The sequence below is a fragment of the Cherax quadricarinatus genome, chromosome 52 (genome assembly GCF_038502225.1).
Source record: "Cherax quadricarinatus isolate ZL_2023a chromosome 52, ASM3850222v1, whole genome shotgun sequence".
Taxonomy (NCBI): domain Eukaryota; kingdom Metazoa; phylum Arthropoda; class Malacostraca; order Decapoda; family Parastacidae; genus Cherax; species Cherax quadricarinatus.
In genome coordinates, this window is record NC_091343.1 from 29532958 (window position 1) to 29558052 (window position 25095).

Genomic DNA, 25095 nt, shown 5'->3' on the forward strand with positions numbered 1-25095 from the left:
CAAACAGTTCATCAGGACCTGGGGATTTGTTAGGTTTTAGTTTCTCTATTTGTCTGAGGACCATGTCACTAGTTACCGCATTCGTACATAGTTTATCATCCTGTTCTACGTAATCTATTATTTTAGGAATATCGCTAGTATTTTCCTGGGTGAAAACTGAGAGGAAGTAGGTATTTAGAATTTCACACATATCCCTATCACTGTCAGTGATCTGACCAGAGTTACTCTTAAGTGGGCCAATCTTGTCCCTAATCTTACTTCTGTATACCTGAAAGAACCCTTTTGGGTTAGTCTTTGAATCCCTTGCGACCTTAGCCTCATAATCTCTTTTTGCTTTTCTTATTCCTTTCTTTATTTCTCTCTTTAATTGAATATATTGATTTCTTAACTGCCCATCCCCTCTTTTGATACGGCTATAGATGCCTCTCTTTTGACCAATGAGATGTTTTAATCTATTGTTCATTCATTTAGGATCATTTTTGTTAGATCTAATTTCCCTACTAGGAACAAAAGTTGTCTGGGCAGCTAGAACTATGCTCTGAAACACGTCATATTGGCAACCAAGATCACCTACCTGACCCATAGTTAGGACATCCCAATTTAGCCCACCCAAGTAATTTTTCAGTCCCGTGAAGTCGGCCAAGCGAAAATCTGGGACAGAGATTTGATTGCAGTTATCTGGGTAATTCCATGATATATTGAAGTGATTTGTGATCAGTTTCCCCAAGCTCATCATTAACCTCAAGATTATTAATTAGTGAATCTTTGTTGGCAAGAACCAAGTCAAGCAGATTGTTTCCTCTAGTTGGTTCTGTCACAACCTGTTATAAAAAGCAATCCTGAACCGTATCAAGAAAGTCACTAGACTCAAGATTTCCTGTCATATTGTTACAATAATTTTGTCTAAAGTTAAAATCTCCCATTATCACAACATTTTCATATCTAGATGCCTTATGAATTTCGTCCCATAACAGCTTACTGCACTCCCTATCAAGGTTTGGGGGCCTATAAATCACACCCAAAATTAATTTGTCACGACCCTCGAGAAACTGAAGCCAAACCGATTCTGTGTTCGATGTTTCTAATCTTATATCATGTCTAAGACAACAATTTAAATTTTCTCTGACATACATCGCCACACCACCACCCTTCCTGTTGACTCAATCAGTGTGGAATAGTTTATAACCCTGTATGTTGCATTCAGAAGGCATTTATCTATCTTTCAGGTTGAACCAGGTCTCTGTTATACCAATAATATCTGTATTACCTACATTTGCAAGTAATTTTAGCTCATCTATCTTATTTCTTCGACTCCTACTATTTGTATAGTAAACCTTAAGGGAGCTAGTCACTCGTTGCCCTCTACTACCTCTCTTTGTTTGTTGATCAATTGATTTGCCATTACTAGCAACTTTATTTTGAATATTGTCTTTTAAACATATCCCTGAGGTATCCCGGTAATAAGTGCTGTTTTTAACCCTAACGCTGCAGCCTGATTATTTCCCACAAACACCCATACCTGCATTTAGAAAAATATTTGTTTCTAGTGCTGATGATAAAAATATAAAAGGATCAGAAATAACAGAAAGTAACACGTAAATGAGATGACGAAATGTATAGTGGATTTTCGCAGTGCGAAATCTATTGTGGTACTGAAGTATCCATTTATCAAATGATTTCTCAAAAAATGGCAGCATAGATGGTAACCTAAATAAAAATTTGAAAAAAAGAGGAAATAATGAGATAGGCACATTACCGAAAATAAAATTATTAAAATTTTGAAGAGTAATCTCAAAAAGCCTAGAACTAAGAGATGTCATAAATAAGAAACCTGAAATAATCCCTCTAATCGAAACTTAATTAGAAAATAAGATATTAAATGATACTGTATTGGATAGAAAACTCTCAGTGTGAAGAGGAAGAAACTGAATAAAAGGAGAAGAACTGGTAATGACGATAAACAAAGCAATTAAAGCTGAGGTAATTAATACAACAAGAAATGACCATGAAGTATGTGAGGAACTCAACAAAAGATTCAAAGAAGTGTTCACAGAGGAGACAGAAGGGGCTCCAGAAAGACAGAGAGGTGGGGCACACCACCAAGTGCTGGACACAGTACACGCAACCGAGGAAGAAGTGAAGAGGCTTCTGAGTGAGCTAGATACCTCAAAGACAATGGGGCCGGATAACATCTTTCCATGGGTCCTGAGAGAGGGAGCAGAGGCGCTGTGTTCCCCTAACAACAATATTCAATACATCTATCGAAACAGGGAGATTGCCTGAGGCATGGAAGACAGCAAATGTAGTCCCTATCTTTACAAAAGGAGACAGACATGAAGCACTAAACTACAGACCAGTGTCACTGACACGTATAGTATGCAAAGTCATGGAGAAGATTATCAGGAGAAGAGTGGTGGAACGCCTAGAAAGGAATGATCTCATCAACAGCAGCCAACATGGTTTCAGGGACGGGAAATCCTGTGTCACAAACCTACTGGAGTTCTATGACATGGTGATAGCAGTAAGACAAGAGTGAGAGGGGTGGGTGGATTGCATTTTCTTGGACTGCAAGAAGACTTTTGACACAGTTCCACACAAGAGATTAGTGCAAAATCTGGAGGACCAAACAGGGATAAAAGGGAAGGCACTACAATGGGTCAGTGAATACTTGTCAGGAAGACAGCAGCGAGTCATGGTATGTTGCGGGGTTTCAGAGTGGGCACCTGTGACCAGCGGGGTCCCACAGGGGTCAGTCCTAGGACCAGTGCTGTTTCTGGTATTTGTGAACGACATGACGGAAGGAATAGACTCCGAAGTGTCCCTGTTTGCAGATGACGAGAAGTTCATGAGAAGAATTCATTCGATCGAAGACCAGGCAGAACTACAAAGGGATCTGGACAGGCTGCAGACCTGGTTCAGCAATTGGCTCAAGGAGTTCAACCCCACCAAGTGCAAAGCCATGAAGATTGGGGAAGGGCAAAAAACACCGCAGGTGGAGTACAGTCTAGGGGGGCCAGAGACTTGAAACCTCACTCAAGGAAAAAGATCTTGGGGTGAGTTAACACAAGGCACATCTCCTGAAGCGAACATCAACCAAATAACTGCTGCAGCATATGGGCGCCTAGCAAACCTCAGAACAGCATTCCGACATCTTAATAAGGAATCGTTCAGGACCCTGTACACCGTGTACGTTAGGCCCATATTGGAGTATGCGGCACCAGTTAGGAACCCACACCTAACCAAGCACGTAAAGAAACTAGAGAAAGTGTAAAGGTTTGCAGCAAGACTAGTCCCAGAGCTAAGAGGTATGTCCTACGAGGAGAGGTTAAGGGAAATCAATCTGACGACACTGGAGGACAGGAGAGATAAGGGGGGATATGGTAACGACATACAAAATACTGAGAGGAATTGACAAGGTGGACAACAAGGGGACACAGTTGAAAGTTGAAGACACAGATGAATCACAGGGATGTTATTATTTCTTCAGCCACAGAGTAGTCAGGAAGTGGAATAGATTGGGAAGCGATGTAGTTGAGGCAGAATCCATACATAGCTTTAAGCAGAGGTATGATAAAGCTCACGGTTCAGGGAGAGTGACCTAGTATCGACCAGTGAAGAGAGGGGGCCAGGAGCTTGGACTCGACCTCTGCAACCTCAACTAGGTGAATACAACTAGGTGAGTACACACACACACACAAACACACACACACACACACACACACACACACACACAGGGGCAACAGAAACAATGGGAAGACCAGAACGAGCGCCTGGTTTACCCGACGGTGTAAGGAGGCAAAAACAAAGTGCAATAGAGAATGGAAAAAGTACAGAAGGCAGAGAACACATGAAAATAAGGAGATTAGTCGCAGAGCCAGGAACGAGTATGCACAGGTAAGGAGAGAGGCCCAGCGACAGTATGAAAATAACATAGCATCGAAAGTCAAGACTGACCCGAAACTGTTGTATAGCCACATCAGGAGGAAGACAACAGTCAAAGACCAGGTGATCAGACTGAGGACAGAAGGTGGAGAACTCACAAGAAATGATCAGGAGGTATGCGAGGAGCTAAACAGGAGATTTAAGGAAGTTTTTACAGTAGAGACAGGAAGGGCTCTGGGAAGACAGCACAGAAGGGAACATCAAGAGGGAATATACCAACAAGTGTTGGATGACACGAACAACCGAGGAGGAGGTACAGAAGCTGCTAAGTGACCTTGATATCTCAAAGGCGATGGGACCGGACAACATATCCCCATGGGTCCTTAGAGAAGGAGCAGAGATGCTGTGAGTTCCCCTAACCACATTCTTCAACACATCCCTTGAAACTGGGCAACTACCTGAGAAATGGAAGACAGCAAATGTAGTCCCCATATATAAGAAAGGAAATAGAAACGAGGCACTAAACTACAGACCTGTGTCTCTGACTTGAATAGTATGCAAAGTCATGGAGAAGATTATCAGGAGGAGAGTGGTGGAACACCTGAAATGGAACAAGATTATAAATGAAAACCAGCATGGGTTCATGGAAGGCAAATCCCGTGTCACAAACTTTCTGGAGTTTTATGACAAGGTAACAGAAGTAAGACACGAGAGAGAGGGGTGGGTTGATTGCATTTTCCAGGACTGCAGGAAGGTCTTTGACACAGTTCCTCACAAGAGATTAGTGCAGAAGCTGGAGGATCAGGCGAATATAGCAGGGAGGGCACTGCAATGGATCAGGGAATACCTGACAGGGAGGCATCAACGAGTCATGGTACGTGAAGAGGTATCACAGTGGGCGCCTGTGACGAGCGGGGTCCCATAGGGGTCAGTTCAAGGACCAGTGCTATTTTTGATATATGCGAACGACATGATGGAAGGAATAGACACTGAAGTGTCCCTATTCGCAGATGATGTGAAGCTGATGAGAAGAATTAAACTGGATGAGGATGAGGCAGGACTGCAAAGAGACCTGGACAGGCTGGACATGTGGTCCCGAAACTGGCTTCTCGAATTCGACCCTGCCAAATGCAAAGTCATAAAGATTGGGGAGGGGCAAAGAAGACCGCAGACAGAGTATAGGCTAGGTGGACAAAGACTACAGACCTCACTCAGGGAGAAAGACCTTGGGATGACCATAACACCGAGCACATCACCGGAGGCACACATCAACCAAATAACTGCTGCAGCATACGGGCGCCTGACAAACCTGAGAATAGCGTTCCGATCCCTTAATAAGAAATCGTTCAAGACACTGCACGCTGTGCATGTTAGGCCCATACTGGAGTATGCAGCACCCGTCTGGAACCCACACCTGGTCAAGCACATCAAGAAGTTAGAGAAAGTACAAAGGTTTGCAACAAGGCTAATCCCCAGAGCTCAGGGTAATGTCTTACAAAGAAAGGTGGAGGGAAATCGGACTGACGACACTGGAGGACAGAAGGGTCAGGGGAGACATGATAACGACATACAAGATACTGCGGGGAATAGACAAGGTGGACAGAGACAGGATGTTCCAGAGAGGAGACACAGAAACAAGGGGTCACAACTGGAAACTGACGACTCAGACGAGTCACAGGGACGTTAGGAAGTATTTCTTCAGTCATAGAGTCGTCAGGAAGTGGAATAGTCTAGCAAGTGAAGTATTTTTAAGAAGAGGTATTACAAAGCTCAGGAAGCAGAGAGGGAGAGGACCTAGTAGCGATCAGTGAAGAAGCGGGGCCAGGAGCTGAGTCTCGACCCCTGCAACCACAATTAGGTGAGCACACACACACACAAAGGAGGGCTGTGCAGAGCAAGAAGTGGAAGCTACAAGCCACAGCTACAGAGGTTATGATACAGAGCCTAGAAGAGGAACTGAAAAAGCTGAAATGGGATATAGAGCCAAGGAGCAGAACGGATATAGCATCAGGAACATGATTATCAGCAAGCAGCAATGTGAAAAAAGTATGCCTATGGGTATAGAGGCAGCAGACAGAGAGGATACTGAGGATAGGAAAGGACACAGATCCTCTGCAGAGGCACTAACAGGTCATCGAGAGGTCCAGGAAATGTTAAGAAAAGCAACAATGGTGATTCTTAAACTGGATCTTGAGACATGCAGTAAAATACAATGGGAGAATGAGAGAGACAGGTCAGTCTTTGTTCATGGGATTCGGGAGGCCAAAGGGACAACATAAGATGACAGGAGGAGGAAAACGAGATTGAAAATGTTATGAAAGGGATAGGAAAGGCACACATGACCTAGATAACAAATTAGTTTTCAGGTTAGAAACAATGCAAAACAGGATCCTGTAGCTGAAACCACAAATAGGAGGCTCATTAAATTACTAATGAGTATACCCAAACCACGAAAGAACATAAAAAGAATAATAGGAACTGATAGAGAGGATACAAAGATGAATGGGGAAGGAGAGAGAGTCAAGGTTAAAGACGGGCAGGGGAGCCCAGATTCAGGAAGACCAGCAAACACAACCTCCCTCAGAACCACCCACAGAACATCCTCAGCCTCGACAGCCCCACTGGAATCAAATAAACCAAAAACAACCCCAAATTTGTACCCTAAGCCCCCACCCCCACCCCCACCCAGTCACAAACTCCACCTTTACACCAGCCTCTAATAGCATCTTAAGATGTCTCCCACTTCCTCAACCCACACAATATACTCAGAATACAGTACTGGAAAAGGTGAAGATATGGTACTCCAACACAGATGGAATAACAAATAAATGTGAGGAGTGGCACGAGAGAATCATGGAGGCATCCCCAATCACTGAAATGAAGCTCAAGGGGATGATAACAGACGCAATGTTTCCATCTGTATTTTAGATCCTGAGGAAAGATAAACGAACAGAAGGGAACGAGGAGTTGCACTGCTCATCAAAAACCAGTGGGGATTCGAGATGGAAAGAATGGATAGAAGGGAAGCAAAGGAATACCTAGTAGGAACACTTCAGACTGGAAGTCTAATGGTGGTGATTGCAGTGATGCATAACTCAGCACAGAATAACAGGAGGCAAAGACAAGAGTATGATAAGAGCAATAGAACAATGGTGGACACACCACCTGAGGTGGCCAGAAAGGCCCATTTAGGCAGAACAAAGTTGCTAATTGTGGGCGATTTCAAAAACAAAGAAAACCTGGGAAAGCCTGAAGCCACATGGTGGACCAGAAAAGTGAAGAGCTAAGATGATGGAAGTGCCACTGGAAAACCTCATGCATCATAATGTTAGGGGCAATATCAGAGAGAGAGAGAGAGAGAGAGAGAGAGAGAGAGAGAGAGAGAGAGAAGAGGTGAGGACGAGCCAAGAAGGCTGGACCTCATGTTCACCTTGAGTAGTTCAAACATTGAGGACTTAGCATATAAACGGCCCCTAGGAGCTAGTGATCACGTGGTTACGAGCTTTGAATACAATGTAGAGCTAAAAGTGGAGAGTGAAGCAATATGAGTAGGATGAGAGAAGTCATACTACAAAACAGGGGACCACACAGGAATGATGAATTTTCTACATGAGGTATAGTGGGAAAAAACCTGATGAAAACAAAGTTAACGAATTGATGGAATACATGACCAGAAAGTGTAAGAAGGCAAAGAAGAGGATCGTACCCAAAGGTAACAGAAACAACTGGAGGACCAGAACGAGCCCTTGGGTCACCCAGAGGTCTAGAGAGGCCAAATGTAAGTGGAAAATTATAGAAGACAATGGAGCCAGAAAAATGAGATGGCCCGTAGAGCCAGAAGTGAAATACAAGAATGTTAAAAACAACATAGACTTGGTTGATAAATTAAGCTCCTTGACTGACTTAAATGATTTTAACATGGTTAGTTTTGATGTTACTTCCTTGTTTACGAAAGTTCCTGTTGATGATTTATTAAGTTTCTTATCTGAAGAACTCGTTAACTATGATTTACCATTGCCAGTTCTTACTATCATTAAACTTATTAAACTTTGCATTGTTGATGCAAAATTTGTATTTAATGATAAGTTTTACACTCAGAAGTTTGGTATGGCAATGGGAAACCCTCTTTCACCTGTTCTTAGTAACCTATACATGGAATTTTTTGAAACAAGGTTACTTAACACAATCCTCCCTAATAGAGCTAAATGGTTCAGATATGTTGATGATATTTTGTGTCTTATGCCCAAAAATGTAGATATACACCATTTCCTAGGAAAATTAAATAGCTTAGCCCATTCTATAAACTTTACTGTTGAGTTTGAAGAAAATAACTCATTGCCTTTTCTAGATGTTTTAATTATTAAGGGTAATAATGAATTCAAATTTAAAATTTACAGAAAACCTACAAATAACTATTCCTATGTCCACTATTATTCCTCGCATCAAGATAGAGTCAAACTGTTTTCTCATTAATGTTTCTGAGAGCTTTACGAATTTGTTGTCCTGAGTTCATAGATGAGGAAATATCCAAAATTTATGAAACAGGTAATGATTTAAAATACCCAAGAAATGTAATTGATAAATCTTTTAAAGTTGCTAGAAACACTTTTTACAATCCAAAAAGGGACAACCAGCCTTATTCAACTAAAAATATGTTGGTTCTCCCTTACCATGAAAACTTGGTTGATATGCCTTCTCTTCTTAAGACTTTTAATATTAAAGTTGTATTCAAAAATCTTGATACAGTAAAAAAAACTTTTGATTAAGAATTCCCCCCAAAATGCTGATGGATGTGTCTATAAGATTCCTTGTAAAATTTGCGATAAAGTTTATTACGGTCAAACTGGTAAAAATCTCGAACTAAGATTAAAACAACATAAATATAGCATTAGAACTGGACAAGATTCCAATGCTCTATTTATTCATGTAAGAGATTTTAACCATCCAATTGATTTTCAAAAAGTTGAGAAAGTAGTATCAAGCAAGTCCATGGTCGACAGGAATATAATTGAATCTTGTTTCATAAAAAGCAGTTTTGACAATAATATGAATATTTCCTTTGGTTTATATAAATTAGATCCATTTATAATTAATAGAATTTGGGAAGAATTTAATAATACACTGGACAAATAATTTTTAAATTTTCTTGGGTAGAATAGTTTGTGGGGTGAGTTGTGCAAAGGACCTATCCAAGTTGGGTCGGCGCGCGTCAGGTGTTTAACCGTTGTGGGATCTGATAGTGAGGTGCTGGCCTGACCCCTTATATAGCTTCCTTGTATGCTTTACTTTCATAGTTCCTTGATAATGTGAGTAGTCACGAAAGCGCTTGGAACTTCTCTATTCTTTCAGAGTGGTTGTTTTGCATATATATATATATATATATATATATATATATATATATATATATATATATATATATATATATATATATATATATATATACACACGCACACGTACATACATACAAAAATAATTGCTATTGTTACTCACACTGAACATTAAGGATGACTGCATTGCTCTGTCCATCTCCCTCAATGTTAGAAGCAACACAGGTAAAGAGACCAGTGTGTTGTCGACGGAGCCTCTGGATCACCAGTGTCTGGTTGCTGATGATCACCCCCACTGACACGTTGTGTTGCACCTGCATTCCCTGCAACATCATCATCAAAGACAATGAGGAAAAAATGTGTAAATTTAACAATTGAAAAAATGTTTTACTGGATTTTGATTGAGGTTTAACACAAAAACAGTGAAAAGTAAATTATTCTAATGACTGAAGCGTAAAGTGGAAAAAAAATATGAAGAACGATATATGATTAAAAAATAAAAAAAAATTAAATAGATTCAAATTCCGAAAAATATTACAAATAAATATTATTGAATAAGTGTCGACCTCACAGTAATTTCTGACGGGAAATTTTATAATTATATTTTTGGGCCATCAGCGGGAAATTATATCTGAAACAATTTAAAATATGCATAAATGTTCTTTTAACGGAATTACCTTAATAATAATTTATATCTGAACCTACAACGTTGCATATATTGAAAATAATCTTCAGGATCATAGAAGAAGGATCCCGGGAACTTCACAGTTAATTTACATAAATTATTCGTCAGCAGTAAATTGACATTCAGTAGAAAAGATGAGTATCGTCTCGTGTTACTCGACTCGAGCATCAACAAGAATACACAAATATTCTTAAAATATTCTTAATATACTTTTCTAGAGCAAATTCATCATTATCCTCAGGTCACAGACACTCATGTCCTTATTAGAACAGTCAAAAGAGCAGTTCCAAAAATTGCTGATGAACTTTATCAATATATTATTTTTAGACAAAAATCTAACATAAAAACCTGACCTAACATATCTCACGCTAAACTTTTTTTAATTTAATTCTGCTTCATATATCAAAGGTAAATTTATATGTACTTATTACGTAAAGTAAATAATAAATATTTTTTTGTTAGACAAATAGATTTTCGCAAATTTATTGCTAAAAATCTTTATATATATATATATATACAGGTACGTAGGGATTGGCGGAGAGCATGTATAGTCCCTTTATATAAAGGGAAGGGGGACAAAAGAGATTGTAAAAATTATAGAGGAATAAGTTTACTGAGTATACCAGGAAAAGTGTACGGTAGGGTTATAATTGAAAGAATTAGAGGTAAGACAGAATGTAGGATTGCGGACGAGCAAGGAGGCTTCAGAGTGGGTAGGGGATGTGTAGATCAAGTGTTTACATTGAAGCATATATGTGAACAGTATTTAGATAAAGGTAGGGAAGTTTTTATTGCATTTATGGATTTAGAAAAGGCATATGATAAGAGTGCATAGAGGAGCAATGTGGCAGATGTTGCAAGTATGTGGAATAGGTGGTAAGTTATTAAATGCTGATAAAAATTTTTATGAGGATAGTGAGGCTCAGGTTAGGGTGTGTAGAAGAGAGGGAGAATACTTCCCGGTAAAAGTAGGTCTTAGACAGGGATGTGTAATGTCACCATGATTCTTTAATATATTTATAGATGGAGTTGTAAAAGAAGCAAATGCTAGGGTGTTTGGGAGAGGGTTGGGATTAAATTATAGGGAATCAAATACAAAATGGGAATTGAAACAGATGCTATTTGCTGAGGATACTGTGCTTATGGGAGATTCTAAAGAAAAATTGTAAAGATTAGTGGATGAGTTTTGGGAGTGTGTGTAAAGGTAGAAAGTTGAAAGTGAACATAGAAAAGAGTAAGGTGATGAGGGTGTCAAATGATTTAGATAAAGAAAAATTGGTTATTAAATTGGAGAGGAGGAGTATGGATGAAGTGAATGTTTTCAGATACTTGGGAGTTGACGTGTCGGCGGATGGATTTATGAAGGATAAGGTTAATCATAAAATTGATGAGGAAAAAAAGGTGAGTGGTGCGTAGAGGTATATGTGGAGACAAAAAACGTTATCTATGGAGGCAAAGAAGGAAATGTATGAAAGTATAGTAGTACCAACACTCTTATATGGGTGTGAAGCTTGGGTTGTGAATGCAGCAGCGAGGAGGCGGTTGGAGGCAGTGGAAATGTCCTGTCTAAGGGCAATATGTAGTGTAAATATTATGCAGAAAATTCGGAGTGTGGAAATTAGGAGAAGGTGTGGAGTTAATAAAAGTATTAGTCAGAGGGCTGAAGAGGGGTTGTTGAGGTGGTTTGGCCATTTACAGAGACTGGATCAAAGTAGAATGACATGTAGAGTGTGTAAATCTGTAGGGGAAGGAAGGCTTGGTAGGGGTCGTCCTCGAAAAGGTTGGAAGGGAGGGGTAAGGGAGGTTTTGTGGGCGAGGGGCTTGGACTTCCAGCAGGCGTGCATGAGCGTGTTCGATAGGAGTGAATGGAAACGAATGGTATTTGGGACCTGACGATCTGTTGGAGTGTGAGCAGGGTAATATTTAGTGAAGGGATTCAGGGAAACCGGTTATTTTTATATAGCCAGACTTGAGTCCTGGAAATGGAAAATACAATGCCTGCAATCTAATGGAGGGATTTCGGGATATTAGCAGTTTGGAGGGATATGTTGTGTATCTTTATACATATATGCTTCTAAACTGTTGTGTTCTGAGCACCTCTGCAAAAACAGTGATTATGTGATTATGTGTGAAAGTTTTTAATGATGTAAGTATTTTCTTTTTGGGGATTATCTTCCTTTTTGGGTCACCCTGCCTCCGTGGGAGACAGCCGACTTGTTAAATATATATATATATATATATATATATATATATATATATATATATATATATATATATATATATATATATATATATATATATATATATGTGTGTATATTACATTTATATATTATATATATATATATATATATATATATATAAACATATATATATATAATATATATATATATATATATATATATATATATATATATATATATGTATATAATTTATATGGTACAATAATATAATATACTGGTCGTTGTACTAGTACACCAAACAAGGACTAGAATGAAATTAGCCTAGTCATCCACTCCAACTTATGTCCTTGAGTAGCGAGTACAACATCCAGCTCTGCTGGATGCGCTACTCTTAAAGATTGTGTGGTCCCATGAATTAAGGCGTCATGTGTTTTCACCCACCGTAAGGCAGGCCAAAGCAGCATGGGTTCGACTCCTCAGCTAGTAGCAGTGTTGTTATTGATAAATACCACTTGTTCGTGGGTACAATTATATATATATATATATATATATATATATATATATATATATATATATATATATATATATATATATATATATATATATATATATATATATATATATATCAACAACAACACTGAGCTAGCCAAAGACTTGAACCCATGTTCTACTGGCCCGCCTAATGGTGAGCGAGAAGCATATGATGCTGTAACCCACAGGACCACCATCATGTGGTTCTCGCTCACCATGAGGCAGACCAGTACATCATGGGGTCAAGTCCTTGGCTAGCACAGTGTTGTTGATCAATACCACTCGCTCGTGGTTACAGTAATATATAAATGCTGCTCGTGAGGCTAGTACACCAAACAGGGAGGAGAATGAAATTAGCTTAGAAGCTCCCACACCACCGAATGTCCTCGGATGGTGGTAAAACATCTAGCTGTTTGAAAATTAATATATATTTTGTTTAAAGACAAAATACATTAACAAAATACACTGATGGAAATACAGTAGGGGATAAAACAACATAGATAACTCAGAACTACATCTCGAATACTTCATCTAGCTCCCCGGTGGTGGGCCGCGTGCCCAGATTGCTGCAGGCATTTCCCCTCTGGATTGCAACACTGAGTCTCTGAAAAAGGAACATGGCCGCCCTGTGGTCTTTGGTTTGTAGGTATATAGATATATGAGTAAGAAATCTCAGCAAATTCTTTGCGAGGGATACATTGCTAAGACAGGTTAGTGGAGGGAGAACATTCAGTACTCCAGGCCACCGAGTGCCTTGTACAAAGGAGATTAAGTATTATAGGAAACAGAAAAGTCAGCTCATTAACGAATGTAATTTAGTGATTAACTTGCAAAGTTAACATTGGTATCATACTGGTTATCAAGAATATCAATTGGACTTAAGAAATATAAAGGACTTGATATTAATAAAACTGTCTGGCATTTGCCTGAGAGAAATGCCACAGCAATTAAGGAAAACGAAAATCTAGGGAAAACTCGCCTAGTAGGTAGACACTGGTCGAGGTTCAACAGGAAGTGCAGCCAGAAGACGTTGAGTTAAATTACTAATTATTACCGTTTTATACAAAGAAGGATCATAAAGGCCATGGCAGTGGAAGAACTAGCGGCGACAAAGGGCACCGTGTCGATCCTCCGATGATGGAACGTTAACCTCTGAATATAGGCTCTCGAGAGGGAAAGATCGAAAAAACGAACTTGATGAATGGAATCAAATTTTGAAAGAGCTGGAGTGAGACTGATGTATATAGCTGATCAAGGTAGTCTAGCATAAATAAGCTTAAGACTGAATGAAGGAAAAGATTGTTCTGTCAGCTTCTCCAAGAGGAGAGAAGTGTGGTGTGGTGGATGATAATGTGAAAGTAATAGGGGTGAGCAACGTCTTTTGCGATTTTTTTTATAATGAAAGAATAAGTGAACTCAGTAGATTCTGTAATTAAGGTAGAGGCGCTTGGAGTAATGTAAGAGGTGGAAGAGGCAAATGGAGCAGAGAGTGATATTAGCAGCTGCCAAGATAGGAGAGGACAAACAGAGGCTACTGGTCTCTTGAGAAGGGGAAGCAGTAGCAGTATGTGATGGGGTGGATGAATTTCCTATAATCTATCCTACCCATAATTACTATGACATTTGCTTTGTCTACCTTCGTTAGGTGAAGTCCAGGATCTTTCCTTAATTTATGGTATAACTTAAGTCTTTGAAGACGCAATAATATATTATTAGAAGACAGGGGTACTGATGAGTCCCTTATGTAGCCCACACACACGATGAGGTAAGGGACATAGCGCAGGTTTGGGAAACTTTAACATGTCTTTAACATGGACAGCAAAGACACAAGTTTCCACTTTAATGATTGTGAGAGTCAGGCGCTCAAGTTGCTCTTGAATGTCCGGGCAACATTTTATAAATGAACGGATGATGGAATGCCTGTGCATTGTGACATGCCTCTTATAGATAGAACGGGGACGGGAAATGTTGTCAATCTGTTCAGCATACTTGTCTCTGATAGTGCGCATCCCACTTTTGTGGGCATAAAGAAACATGGTCAGTAAGGAAATCAGTATGTGTGCCGGTTCAAAGAAAACGAATTTCTTCTCAGGATACCAACGAGGAGTATCAGCAACAGATTCAGGATCATCTGGAATGGGTCGAAGACGTTTGGACGATGGCTTCGAATCAGTCTGTCCAGTGACGCCGAACGTTCCGAAAACCGATGTAGCATAGTTGAAGAAACCGGGAGCATGATCGAAGCATGTTAGTAGTATCAAAATAATCGGCTTGATCTCATTACAGGAATCAGGCGAAAACGAGGCATTGTCCGGAAGTGATACTTGGTTCGGAGTAAGATCCGTGGGCGTACCTGAGTCTGCTTAAGGTACTTCAGGGGGGAGAGGGGACAAAGCTTGGATATTACTATTCATACTTTAATTATTTTTTTAAAATGGGATGTGGAGAGGAACAGGTCCAAGGATATATATAAAACAGAATGCTTTTCCTAGATCGATGACCCTCCTTGGTGTGGCGCAGTAATGCTGATACTACCTGCAAGCCATCCCTCTTCCGTACTTGGTATACTGGGACTCCTAGTATACTAGAATGACACCTCCAGAATCGATTGAACCATTCTCAGCCACCAGGAGAGCAGGGCGGCTGGAAACATCAGGATTCTATCCCTTTTGACTGTCAACCCCTGGATCAGGAAGATACATTTCAGTAATACTTCCATTATTCAGGAATATCGGAAGCCTCTCAGCAGGCCGCGAGGGTAGGCTAGCGAGTCCCCAGACAATCCACTTCCCCCGGCAAACAGCCCCACCACCGAGGTCAACGGTGGAATGGGACTGAAAACGATTCATTTTCCTTCTTCCTAGGAATTGAAATTCACCAAAGGAATATATCTCCAATAATGAAACTGAATGGAGAAAGGACGAAAGGGATGAAGGGTGGTAAGATTCTTTCTGAGGAAGGAAACAAATGGCATAATTCCTCGGATCAGAAACCCTTCACCACGCCAAGGTACACCTCTAGAAGGAACCTTGCATATGTAAAGTGTACGGTTGTACCTGCATGGGCAGTGTGTATGGTACCCTTTACATTGCGAGTATGTATGGTATCCTTCATATATCGAGTATGTATGGTACCCTTTATATAACGTGTATGTATGGTACCCTTTACATAAAGGGAAATGTATGGTACCCTTTACATAAAGGGAAATGTATGGTACCCTTTACATAAAGGGAAATGTATGGTACCCTTTACATAAAAGAGTAAGTATGGTACCTTTTGCAGGAAGATATGAATGGCTTTTCTTGCATTAACAATGTGCATAGAATCCGTTGCATGGACAGTATGCATGATACACTTTGCATGGAAAAACGTATTGTATCACCTGAAGGAACAGTGAGTGCATGGCATTCCTTGCAACAAAAATATGTAATGGTATCCATTGCATAAATAATATAACTCACAAAATCGTAATGACACGACTGCAAACAAACTATGCCACGGGTGGGGATCGAACCCGCGGTTAGATAATATTAAACAGTATGAATGTTATCCCTTACAGAAAAAACATGTATGGTACCACTGGCACGAACAATGTGAATGGTGTCTCTTCCTTGTAAAGTGAGCATGGTATCTACATACGGTATTCCGATTATTTACAGTGTGTATGATACCTGTTGATACATAGTGTGCATGATGTTAGGCACTTGAACAATACATGTGGTGTTACTTGCAAGGCAATGTCCGTGGTGTTACTTGCAAGGCAATGTCCGTGGTGTTACTTGCAAGGCAATGTCCGTGGTGTTACTTGCAAGGCAATGTCCGTGGTGTTACTTGCAAGGCAATGTCCGTGGTGTTACTTGCAAGGCAATGTCCGTGGTGTTACTTGCAAGGCAATGTCCGTGGTGTTACTTGCAAGGCAATGTCCGTGGTGTTACTTGCAAGGCAATGTCCGTGGTGTTACTTGCAAGGCAATGTCCGTGGTGTTACTTGCAAGGCAATGTCCGTGGTGTTACTTGCACTTGCAAGGCAATGTCCGTGGTGTTACTTGCAAGGCAATGTCCGTGGTGTTACTTGCAAGGCAATGTCCGTGGTGTTACTTGCAAAGCAATGTCCGTGGTGTTATTTGCAAGGCAATGTCCGTGGTGTTACTTGCAAGGCAATGTCCGTGGTGTTACTTGCAAGGCAATGTCCGTGGTGTTACTTGCAAGGCAATGTCCGTGGTGTTACTTACAAGGCAATGTCCGTGGTGTTACTTGCAAGGCAATGTCCGTGGTGTTACTTGCAAGACAATGACCGTGGTGTTACTTGCAAGGCAATGTCCGTGGTGTTACTTGCAAGGCAATGTCCGTGGTGTTACTTGCAAGGCAATGTCCGTGGTGCTACTTGCAAGGCAATGTCCGTGGTGTTACTTGCAAGGCAATGTCCGTGGTGCTACTTGCAAGGCAATGTCCGTGGTGTTACTTGCAAGGCAATGTCCGTGGTGTTACTTGCAAGGCAATGTCCGTGGTGCTACTTGCAAGGCAATGTCCGTGGTGTTACTTGCAAGGCAATGTCCGTGGTGTTACTTGCAAGGCAATGTCCGTGGTGTTACTTGCAAGGTAATGTCCGTGGTGTTACTTGCAAGGCAATGTCCGTGGTGTTACTTGCAAGGCAATGTCCGTGGTGTTATTTGCAAGGCAATGTCCGTGGTGTTACTTGCAAGGCAATGTCCGTGGTGTTACTTGCAAGGCAATGTCCGTGGTGTTACTTGCAAGGCAATGTCCGTGGTGTTACTTGCAAGGCAATGTCCGTGGTGTTACTTGCAAGGCAATGTCCGTGGTGTTACTTGCAAGGCAATGTCCGTGGTGTTACTTGCAAGGCAATGTCCGTGGTGCTACTTGCAAGGCAATGTCCGTGGTGTTACTTGCAAGGCAATGTCCGTGGTGCTACTTGCAAGGCAATGTCCGTGGTGTTACTTGCAAGGCAATGTCCGTGGTGTTACTTGCAAGGCAATGTCCGTGGTGCTACTTGCAAGGCAATGTCCGTGGTGTTACTTGCAAGGCAATGTCCGTGGTGCTACTTGCAAGGCAATGTCCGTGGTGTTACTTGCTAGGCAATGTCCGTGGTGTTACTTGCAAGGCAATGTCCGTGGTGTTACTTGGAAGGCAATGTCCGTGGTGTTACTTGCAAGGCAATGTCCGTGGTGTTACTTGCAAGGCAATGTCCGTGGTGTTACTTGCAAGGCAATGTCCGTGGTGTTACTTGCAAGGCAATGTCCGTGGTGTTACTTGCAAGGCAATGTCCGTGGTGTTACTTGCAAGGCAATGTCCGTGGTGTTACTTGCAAGGCAATGTCCGTGGTGTTACTTGCAAGGCAATGTCCGTGGTGCTACTTGCAAGGCAATGTCCGTGGTGTTACTTGCAAGGCAATGTCCGTGGTGTTACTTGCAAGCAATGTCCGTGGTGCTACTTGCAAGGCAATGTCCGTGGTGCTACTTGCAAGGCAATGTCCGTGGTGCTACTTGCAAGGCAATGTCCGTGGTGCTACTTGCAAGGCAATGTCCGTGGTGTTACTTGAAATATGGTATGCATTGTTAAATACAATTATTTTATTTATAATCAAAACTAAGCGTTAAACCCACAAGTCATACAACGCTACATATGGTAAACATAGGATCCAACCTCGCTCAGTCTTCCAATCTCGCCCTCTTGTTCTTTCCTTAACATGTTGGTAAAGACCTTGTCCTAACTACCTCCATCATTCTACTTCTCCATGTTTCCAGTCCACCCTGTGGGTCCCAGTTTTCCCCCTCAGTTTCATTGTAGTTTTAATCACCCAAAAATAATAACTTCACTTTAGCTGTATGAGCTGTCCTTGAAACTTCTGGTAAGGTGTAAGCAATTGCCATGTTGTTCTCTTTATATTCCTGTCTAGTATCTTATAGCTTGGTGGTGGGTTGTCAGTCACTGCTACCATCAATCTGGGTCCCTCAGCTTTGATTGTATCCAACTGATTTCTAGCTAGCAAAGTCATTCCTTTCCCTCCCCTGTTTTATGTCTTTCCTTATTATCTGATATCCTGGGAATATGGTATCAGTTACCATTTCAAGTATTTTCGTCTGATATCTATGATGTTTGGGTTCACGTTTGAAATCCATTCTATAAATTCATTTGCTTTTTGTTCGATTATTCACCCATGATAGTGTTCCACACTGTGCTTTGTTTCATTTACGATACTCTGTTGTAGTCTAATATTTATGTTTGTTGAGAACCTGGCTGGAGTGAGGTAGGTAGGGCCGGGGTTGATGTGCTCATCAGTACAAGGGGAGACTGGTTTATCTGGAGTTTATCTGGAGAGAGTTCCGGGGGTCAACGCCCCCGCGGCCCGGTCTGTGACCAGGCCTCCTTAGGTCAGTGTCCCAGGATGCGACCCACACCAGTCGACTAACACCCAGGTACCCATTTTACTGATGGGGAACATAGACAACAGGTGGAAAGAAACACGTCCAATGTTTCTACTCTGGCTGGGTATCGAACCCAGGCCCTCACCGTGTGAAGCGAGAGCGTTAACTACCAGGCCACCAGAGTTCAGAAAAAATAGTTTTATTAGACGTTGTTTGCTGAGAATTACTTTCCTATTTTCTGAGTTTTTCATCTTCCCGATTTTCTAAGATTTTCATCTTCCCGATTTTCTAAGTTTTTCATCTTCCCGATTTTCTGAGTTTTTCATCTTCCCGATTTTCTGAGTTTTTCATCTTCCCGATTTTCTGAGTTTTTCATCTTCCCGATTTTCTGAGTTTTTCATCTTCCCGATTTTCTGAGTTTTTCATCTTCCCGATTTTCTGAGTTTTTCATCTTCCAGATTTCCTGAACTTTTCATCTTAACGTATTCCCCTCCTGGGAGCCAAGGACCCATTTATTTAGTGGTGACGTGTACTTAGTTAGTGGTGACGTGTACTTAGCTCAGTGGTGACGTGTACTTAGAACAGTGGTGACGTGTACTTAGCTCTGTGAAGACCTGTTTGTGTGCTCTCTGTGAATCTGAACCAGGATGCCCTCTCTTGAGCAACTTTACCAGCAGCTGAGAGAAGAGCTCAGAGTTGCTAAGCTGGAGATACGGCGATTAACGGAGGAGAACAAGAGGATTCGTAGTAATCCTCCTGTTGTGAGTCCCCAGGTTAAGAGGGGAGCTTGGTCAGTGGCCGGGCAACATGGAACCAAGCTGAAGATCAAGAAAACGGTTGGAGAGGCAGAAACAACGAGAAACCAGAAGACTGCCGTGGAAACTTCCAACTCATTCTCGGTGCTACCTGACGAATGTGAGTGTTCTACTGGGAATGCCACAACGAGCACCAAGGAAGCATTGGCAGACGTGAGTGAGACATCCCTAGAAACCCCAACAAAGACCATCGAGAACGTCATGACGAATTCTACAAGTGGTGTAATGCTACCTGGCGAATGTGAGTCGACTACTCGGAGCATCACTACGGACGACGCCAAGGAAGGTAAAAACATTGTTGTTGTTGGGGATAGCCAGATTAGGTACATGGATAGGGCATTCTGTTTGAAGGATAGGAGTAGGAGGCAGAGAGTGTGTTTTCCTGGGGCTGGGATGAAGGATATTGTTAGCCGTCTGGATGACATCATGAGAGGTAATGGGAGCAATCCTATTATCTGTCTCAGTGCTGGAGGCAACGATGTTGGCAGACGTAGGAGTGAGGACCTGATTAGCAGGTATAGGTCAGCAATAGAGATAATTAGGAAGAAGGGTGGGAAACCTGTCATATGTGGCATTTTGCCAAGGAGAGGAGTTGGAAATGAATGGTTGTCCAGAGCAATTGGTGTCAATTGCTGGCTGGACAAATACTGTAAGGAAAATGCGGTAACATTCATTGACAACTGGGACCTCTTCTATGGCAGAAATGACATGTATTCCAGGGATGGGGTTCACTTGTCTAGGTGTGGGGTGGGAGCACTGGCCAACGCAGTGGAGGGAGCTGTTAGGTCTTTAAACTAGGAATAGTTAGTGGTATGGGTTTTGGCGGGAAAACTGTGAAGTCGCAGGGTAGTAACATGAGTACTAGGAGAACTAGTAATAGGCAAAATGAAGAGGATATTGGAAAGCCAGTGGCACTAATTGACAAGGACAGTAATAGGTTTAGTGGAAAAACAGAAAGGAGCAGGAATGGTAAAGAGAAAGGAGGGTCCTTAAGTATATATTACACAAATAGTCGCAGTGCTAGGAATAAGATGGACGAGTTGAGACTAGTTGCTAGTGCAGGTAACATAGATGTATTTGCCATTACTGAGACGTGGTTTAATTCAAAAAGTCGGGACATGCCTGCAGAATGTCACATTCAGGGTTTTAAATTGTTCCAAGTAGATAGAAGTATCGGGAAGGGGGGTGGGGTGGCATTGTATGTCCGAGATCGCTTGAACTGTTGCATAAAAACGGGTATTAAGTCTGAAGTAACACATACAGAGTCTGTTTGGATAGAATTTTCAGAGGGGCATGAAAAATTAATTTTAGGTGTGATATACCGTCCCCCAAATTTAGATAGGGACCAGGGGAGACTACTATGGGAGGAAATTGTTAGGGCCACAAGGCACGATAATGTAGTAATTCTAGGAGACTTTAACTTTAGTCATATTGATTGGAATTTCTTGACTGGGAATTTAGAATCATACGATTTCTTAGAAGTAGTTCAGGATTGGTTTTTGAAGCAGTTTGTGACAGAACCTACAAGGGGTAATAACCTGCTTGACTTAGTTCTGGCAAACAATGAATCCCTTGTTAATAATTTAGAAGTTTCAGAGGAACTGGGTGCTAGCGACCACAAATCAATTACATGTAGAATTGAATGGAAGTATGATAGTAGGGATAACTCAGTAACAGTCCCAGATTTTCGCTTAGCAGATTACGATGGGCTTAGAGAACACTTATCATCTGTTGACTGGGGTAACGAAGAGAGCTATCAATATGACAATACATGCTGCTCAAAGAACGTTTATCCCTTATAAGGAAATTAGATCAAATAGAAATGACCCAAAATGGATGAATAATAGGCTGAAATATCTACTAGGGCATAAGAAAGGAATTTATAGGCGTATCAAAAGAGGCGAGGGTCATCTTATGAATCAGTATATTGACATTAGGAGGGACATTAAAAAGGGGATAAGAAAAGCTAAAAGGGACTATGAAATTAAAGTTGCTAGGGATTCTAAAACTAACCCAAAAAGTTTTTTCCAGGTCTATAGAACAAAAGTCAGAGATAAGATAGGTCCCCTTAAAAATAACTATGGGCATCTTACTGACAAAGAGAATGAAATGTGCTCGATTTTAAATAATTATTTTCTCTCGGTTTTTACACAGGAAGACACTAATAATATTCCGGTAATTAATTTTTATAGTGGATCAGAAGAAGATAAATTATGTAACATCACAGTCACTAGTGAAATGGTTGTGAAGCAGATAGACAGACTGAAGCAAAATAAGTCACCGGGTCCTGATGAGGTTTTTTCAAGGGTTCTAAAGGAATGCAAAATGGAAGTCTGTGAACCATTAACTAATATTTTTAATTTATCTCTTCAAACAGGTGCAGTGTCTGATATGTGGAAGATGGCTAATGTAATTCCTATTTTTAAAACAGGGGACAAGTCGTTACCATCAAATTACCGCCCAATAAGCCTGACCTCAATTGTAGGCAAATTACTAGAGTCAATTATAGCTGAGATTATAAGAAGCCATCTCGATAAGCATAGCTTGATTAATGATACTCAGCATGGATTCACAAGAGGCCGGTCTTGTCTAACTAATTTATTAACTTTCTTCAGTAAAGCTTTTGAGGCTGTTGACCACGATAAAGAATTTGATATTATTTACTTAGATTTTAGTAAGGCATTTGATAGAGTTCAGCACGAAAGACTGTTGAAGAAAGTAGCAGCTCATGGCATTGGGGGAAGGGTGCTCTCGTGGATCGAATCATGGCTCACAGACAGGAAGCAAAGAGTGTCCATAAATGGGGTTAAATCCGAGTGGGGATCAGTAACAAGTGGCGTTTCACAGGGATCAGTCTTGGGCCCGTTGTTGTTTATAATATATATCAATGATCTTGATGAAGGAATTACTAGTGATATGAGCAAATTCGCCGATGACACGAAGATAGGTAGGATAATTGATTCAAACGTAGATGTTAGGGAACTTCAGGAGGATTTAGACAAACTCTACTCTTGGTCAGAAATGTGGCAGATGCAGTTCAATGTAGATAAATGCAAGGTTCTGAAGCTCGGGAGTGTCCATAACCCTAGCACTTATAAGTTAAATAATGTAGAACTTAACCATACAGATTGCGAAAAGGACTTGGGGGTTATGGTAAGCAGCAACCTTAAACCAAGACAGCAATGCCTAAGCGTACGTAATAAGGCAAATAGATTACTGGGATTTATATCAAGAAGTGTAAGCAACAGAAGTCCAGAGGTCATACTGCAGCTTTATACATCATTAGTAAGGCCTCACCTAGATTATGCAGCTCAATTCTGGTCTCCATATTACAGAATGGACATAAATTCGTTAGAAAACATTCAGCGTAGGATGACTAAATTAATACATAGCATTAGAAATCTTCCTTATGAAGAAAGATTGAAGACTCTTAAGTTACATTCACTTGTTAGACGAAGAATGAGGGGAGACCTGATCGAAGTGTATAAGTGGAAGATAGGTATTAATAAAGGGGATATTAACAAGGTCTTGAGGATATCTCTCCAAGAGAGAACCCGCAGTAATGGATTTAAATTAGATAAGTTTAGATTTAGAAAGGACATAGGAAAGTATTGGTTTGGAAATAGGGTAGTTGATGAGTGGAACAGTCTACCTAGTTGGGTTATTGAGGCTAGGACTTTGGGTAGTTTCAAATTTAGGTTGGATAAGTACATGAGTGGGAGGGGTTGGATTTGAGTGGGACTTGCACATCAGAGCTTATTTCTTGGGTAGCATTGAAAATTGGGTTGGTCAAATGTTTGTTAGTGGGATGAATTGTAAAGGACCTGCCTAGTATGGGCCAACAGGCCTGCTGCAGTGTTCCTCCTTTCTTATGTTCTTATGTTCTTAATTGTAAAGGACCTGCCTAGTATGGGCCAACAGGCCTGCTGCAGTGTTCCTCCTTTCTTATGTTCTTATGTTCCATTCACTCCTATCAAACACGCTCACGCATGCTTGCTGGAAGTCCAAGCCCCTCGCACACAAAACCTCCTTTACCCCCTTCCTCCAACCTTTCCTAGGCCGACCCCTACCCCGCCTTCCTTCCACTACAGACTGATATACTCTTGAAGTCATTCTGTTTCGCTCCATTCTCTTTACATGTCCGAACCACCTCAACAACCCTTCCTCAGCCCTCTGGACAACAGTTCGGGTAATCCCGCACCTCCTCCTAACTTCCAAACTACGAATTCTCTGCATTATATTCACACCACACATTGACCTCAGACATGACATCTCCACTGCCTCCAGCCTTCTCCTTGCTGCAACATTCATCACCCATGCTTCACACCCATATAAGAGCGTTGGTAAAACTATACTCTCATACATTCCCCTCTTTGCCTCCAAGGACAAAGTTCTTTGTCTCCACAGACTCCTAAGTGCACCACTCACCCTTTTCCCCTCATCAATTCTATGATTCACCTCATCTTTCATAGACCCATCCGCTGACACGTCCACTCCCAAATATCTGAATACATTCACCTCCTCCATACTCTCTCCCTCCAATCTGATATTCAATCTTTCATCACCTAATCTTTTTGTTATCCTCATAACCTTACTCTTTCTTCTTTTGCATACACTACCAAATTCATCCACCAAATAAAAGCCAGTAGGCTATATCTCTTGTATATGTACTTATATGTGGCTCCTGGGGTAGCGTCCTAGCTCCTGGTCCCGCCTCTAAACTTGCCACTTTCCAGATTCACTTCCTCGAACCCTCGTAAGCCTGACTGTTCCTACTCTTAAAGCCATGCATGGAGCCTACATGTGGTTCCAGGTGTGTGTACGCACCCATGTGTGATATAAGAGGTCGAGTCACAGCTCCTGGCCCCACCTCTTCGCTGATTACTACTATGTCCAATCCAGCCTTATTGTATCTCTTCAGATTGTTCCACTATCTCACAACTCTAATGCTGAAGAAGTACTTCCTAACACCCCTATGACTCATCTTAGTTTTCAATTTCCAGTTGTGCTCTTTTGTTCTTGTATCCCATCTATGAAATATTATTTCCCTGCTCACCTTGTTAATTACTTTCAGTATTTTGTACATCAATATTACGTCCCTGTTCACCTTGTTAATTACTTTCAGTATTTTGTACATCAATATTACGTCCCTGTTCACCTTGTTAATTACTTTCAGTATTTTGTATATCGTTATCATGTTCCATTATTTCTCCGGCCCTACTGTGTCATCAGATTGAATTTCCTTAACCTCTTCTTAAACCTTAGCTCCGGAACTAGTCTTCCTATGGTGTAG

At 41.1% G+C, this 25095-nt stretch overlaps 1 protein-coding gene across 1 annotated transcript in view; it reads right to left on the reverse strand.

Moving 5' to 3' along the window:
* Positions 1-25095, reverse strand: part of LOC128696864 (nephrin-like) — a 124379-nt gene that overhangs the window by 18739 nt on the left and 80545 nt on the right. The window contains exon 8 of the mRNA XM_070096220.1: positions 9373-9532. Within this exon, the coding sequence (XP_069952321.1) occupies positions 9373-9532 (160 nt within the window). The remainder of the gene's footprint in view (positions 1-9372; positions 9533-25095) is intronic.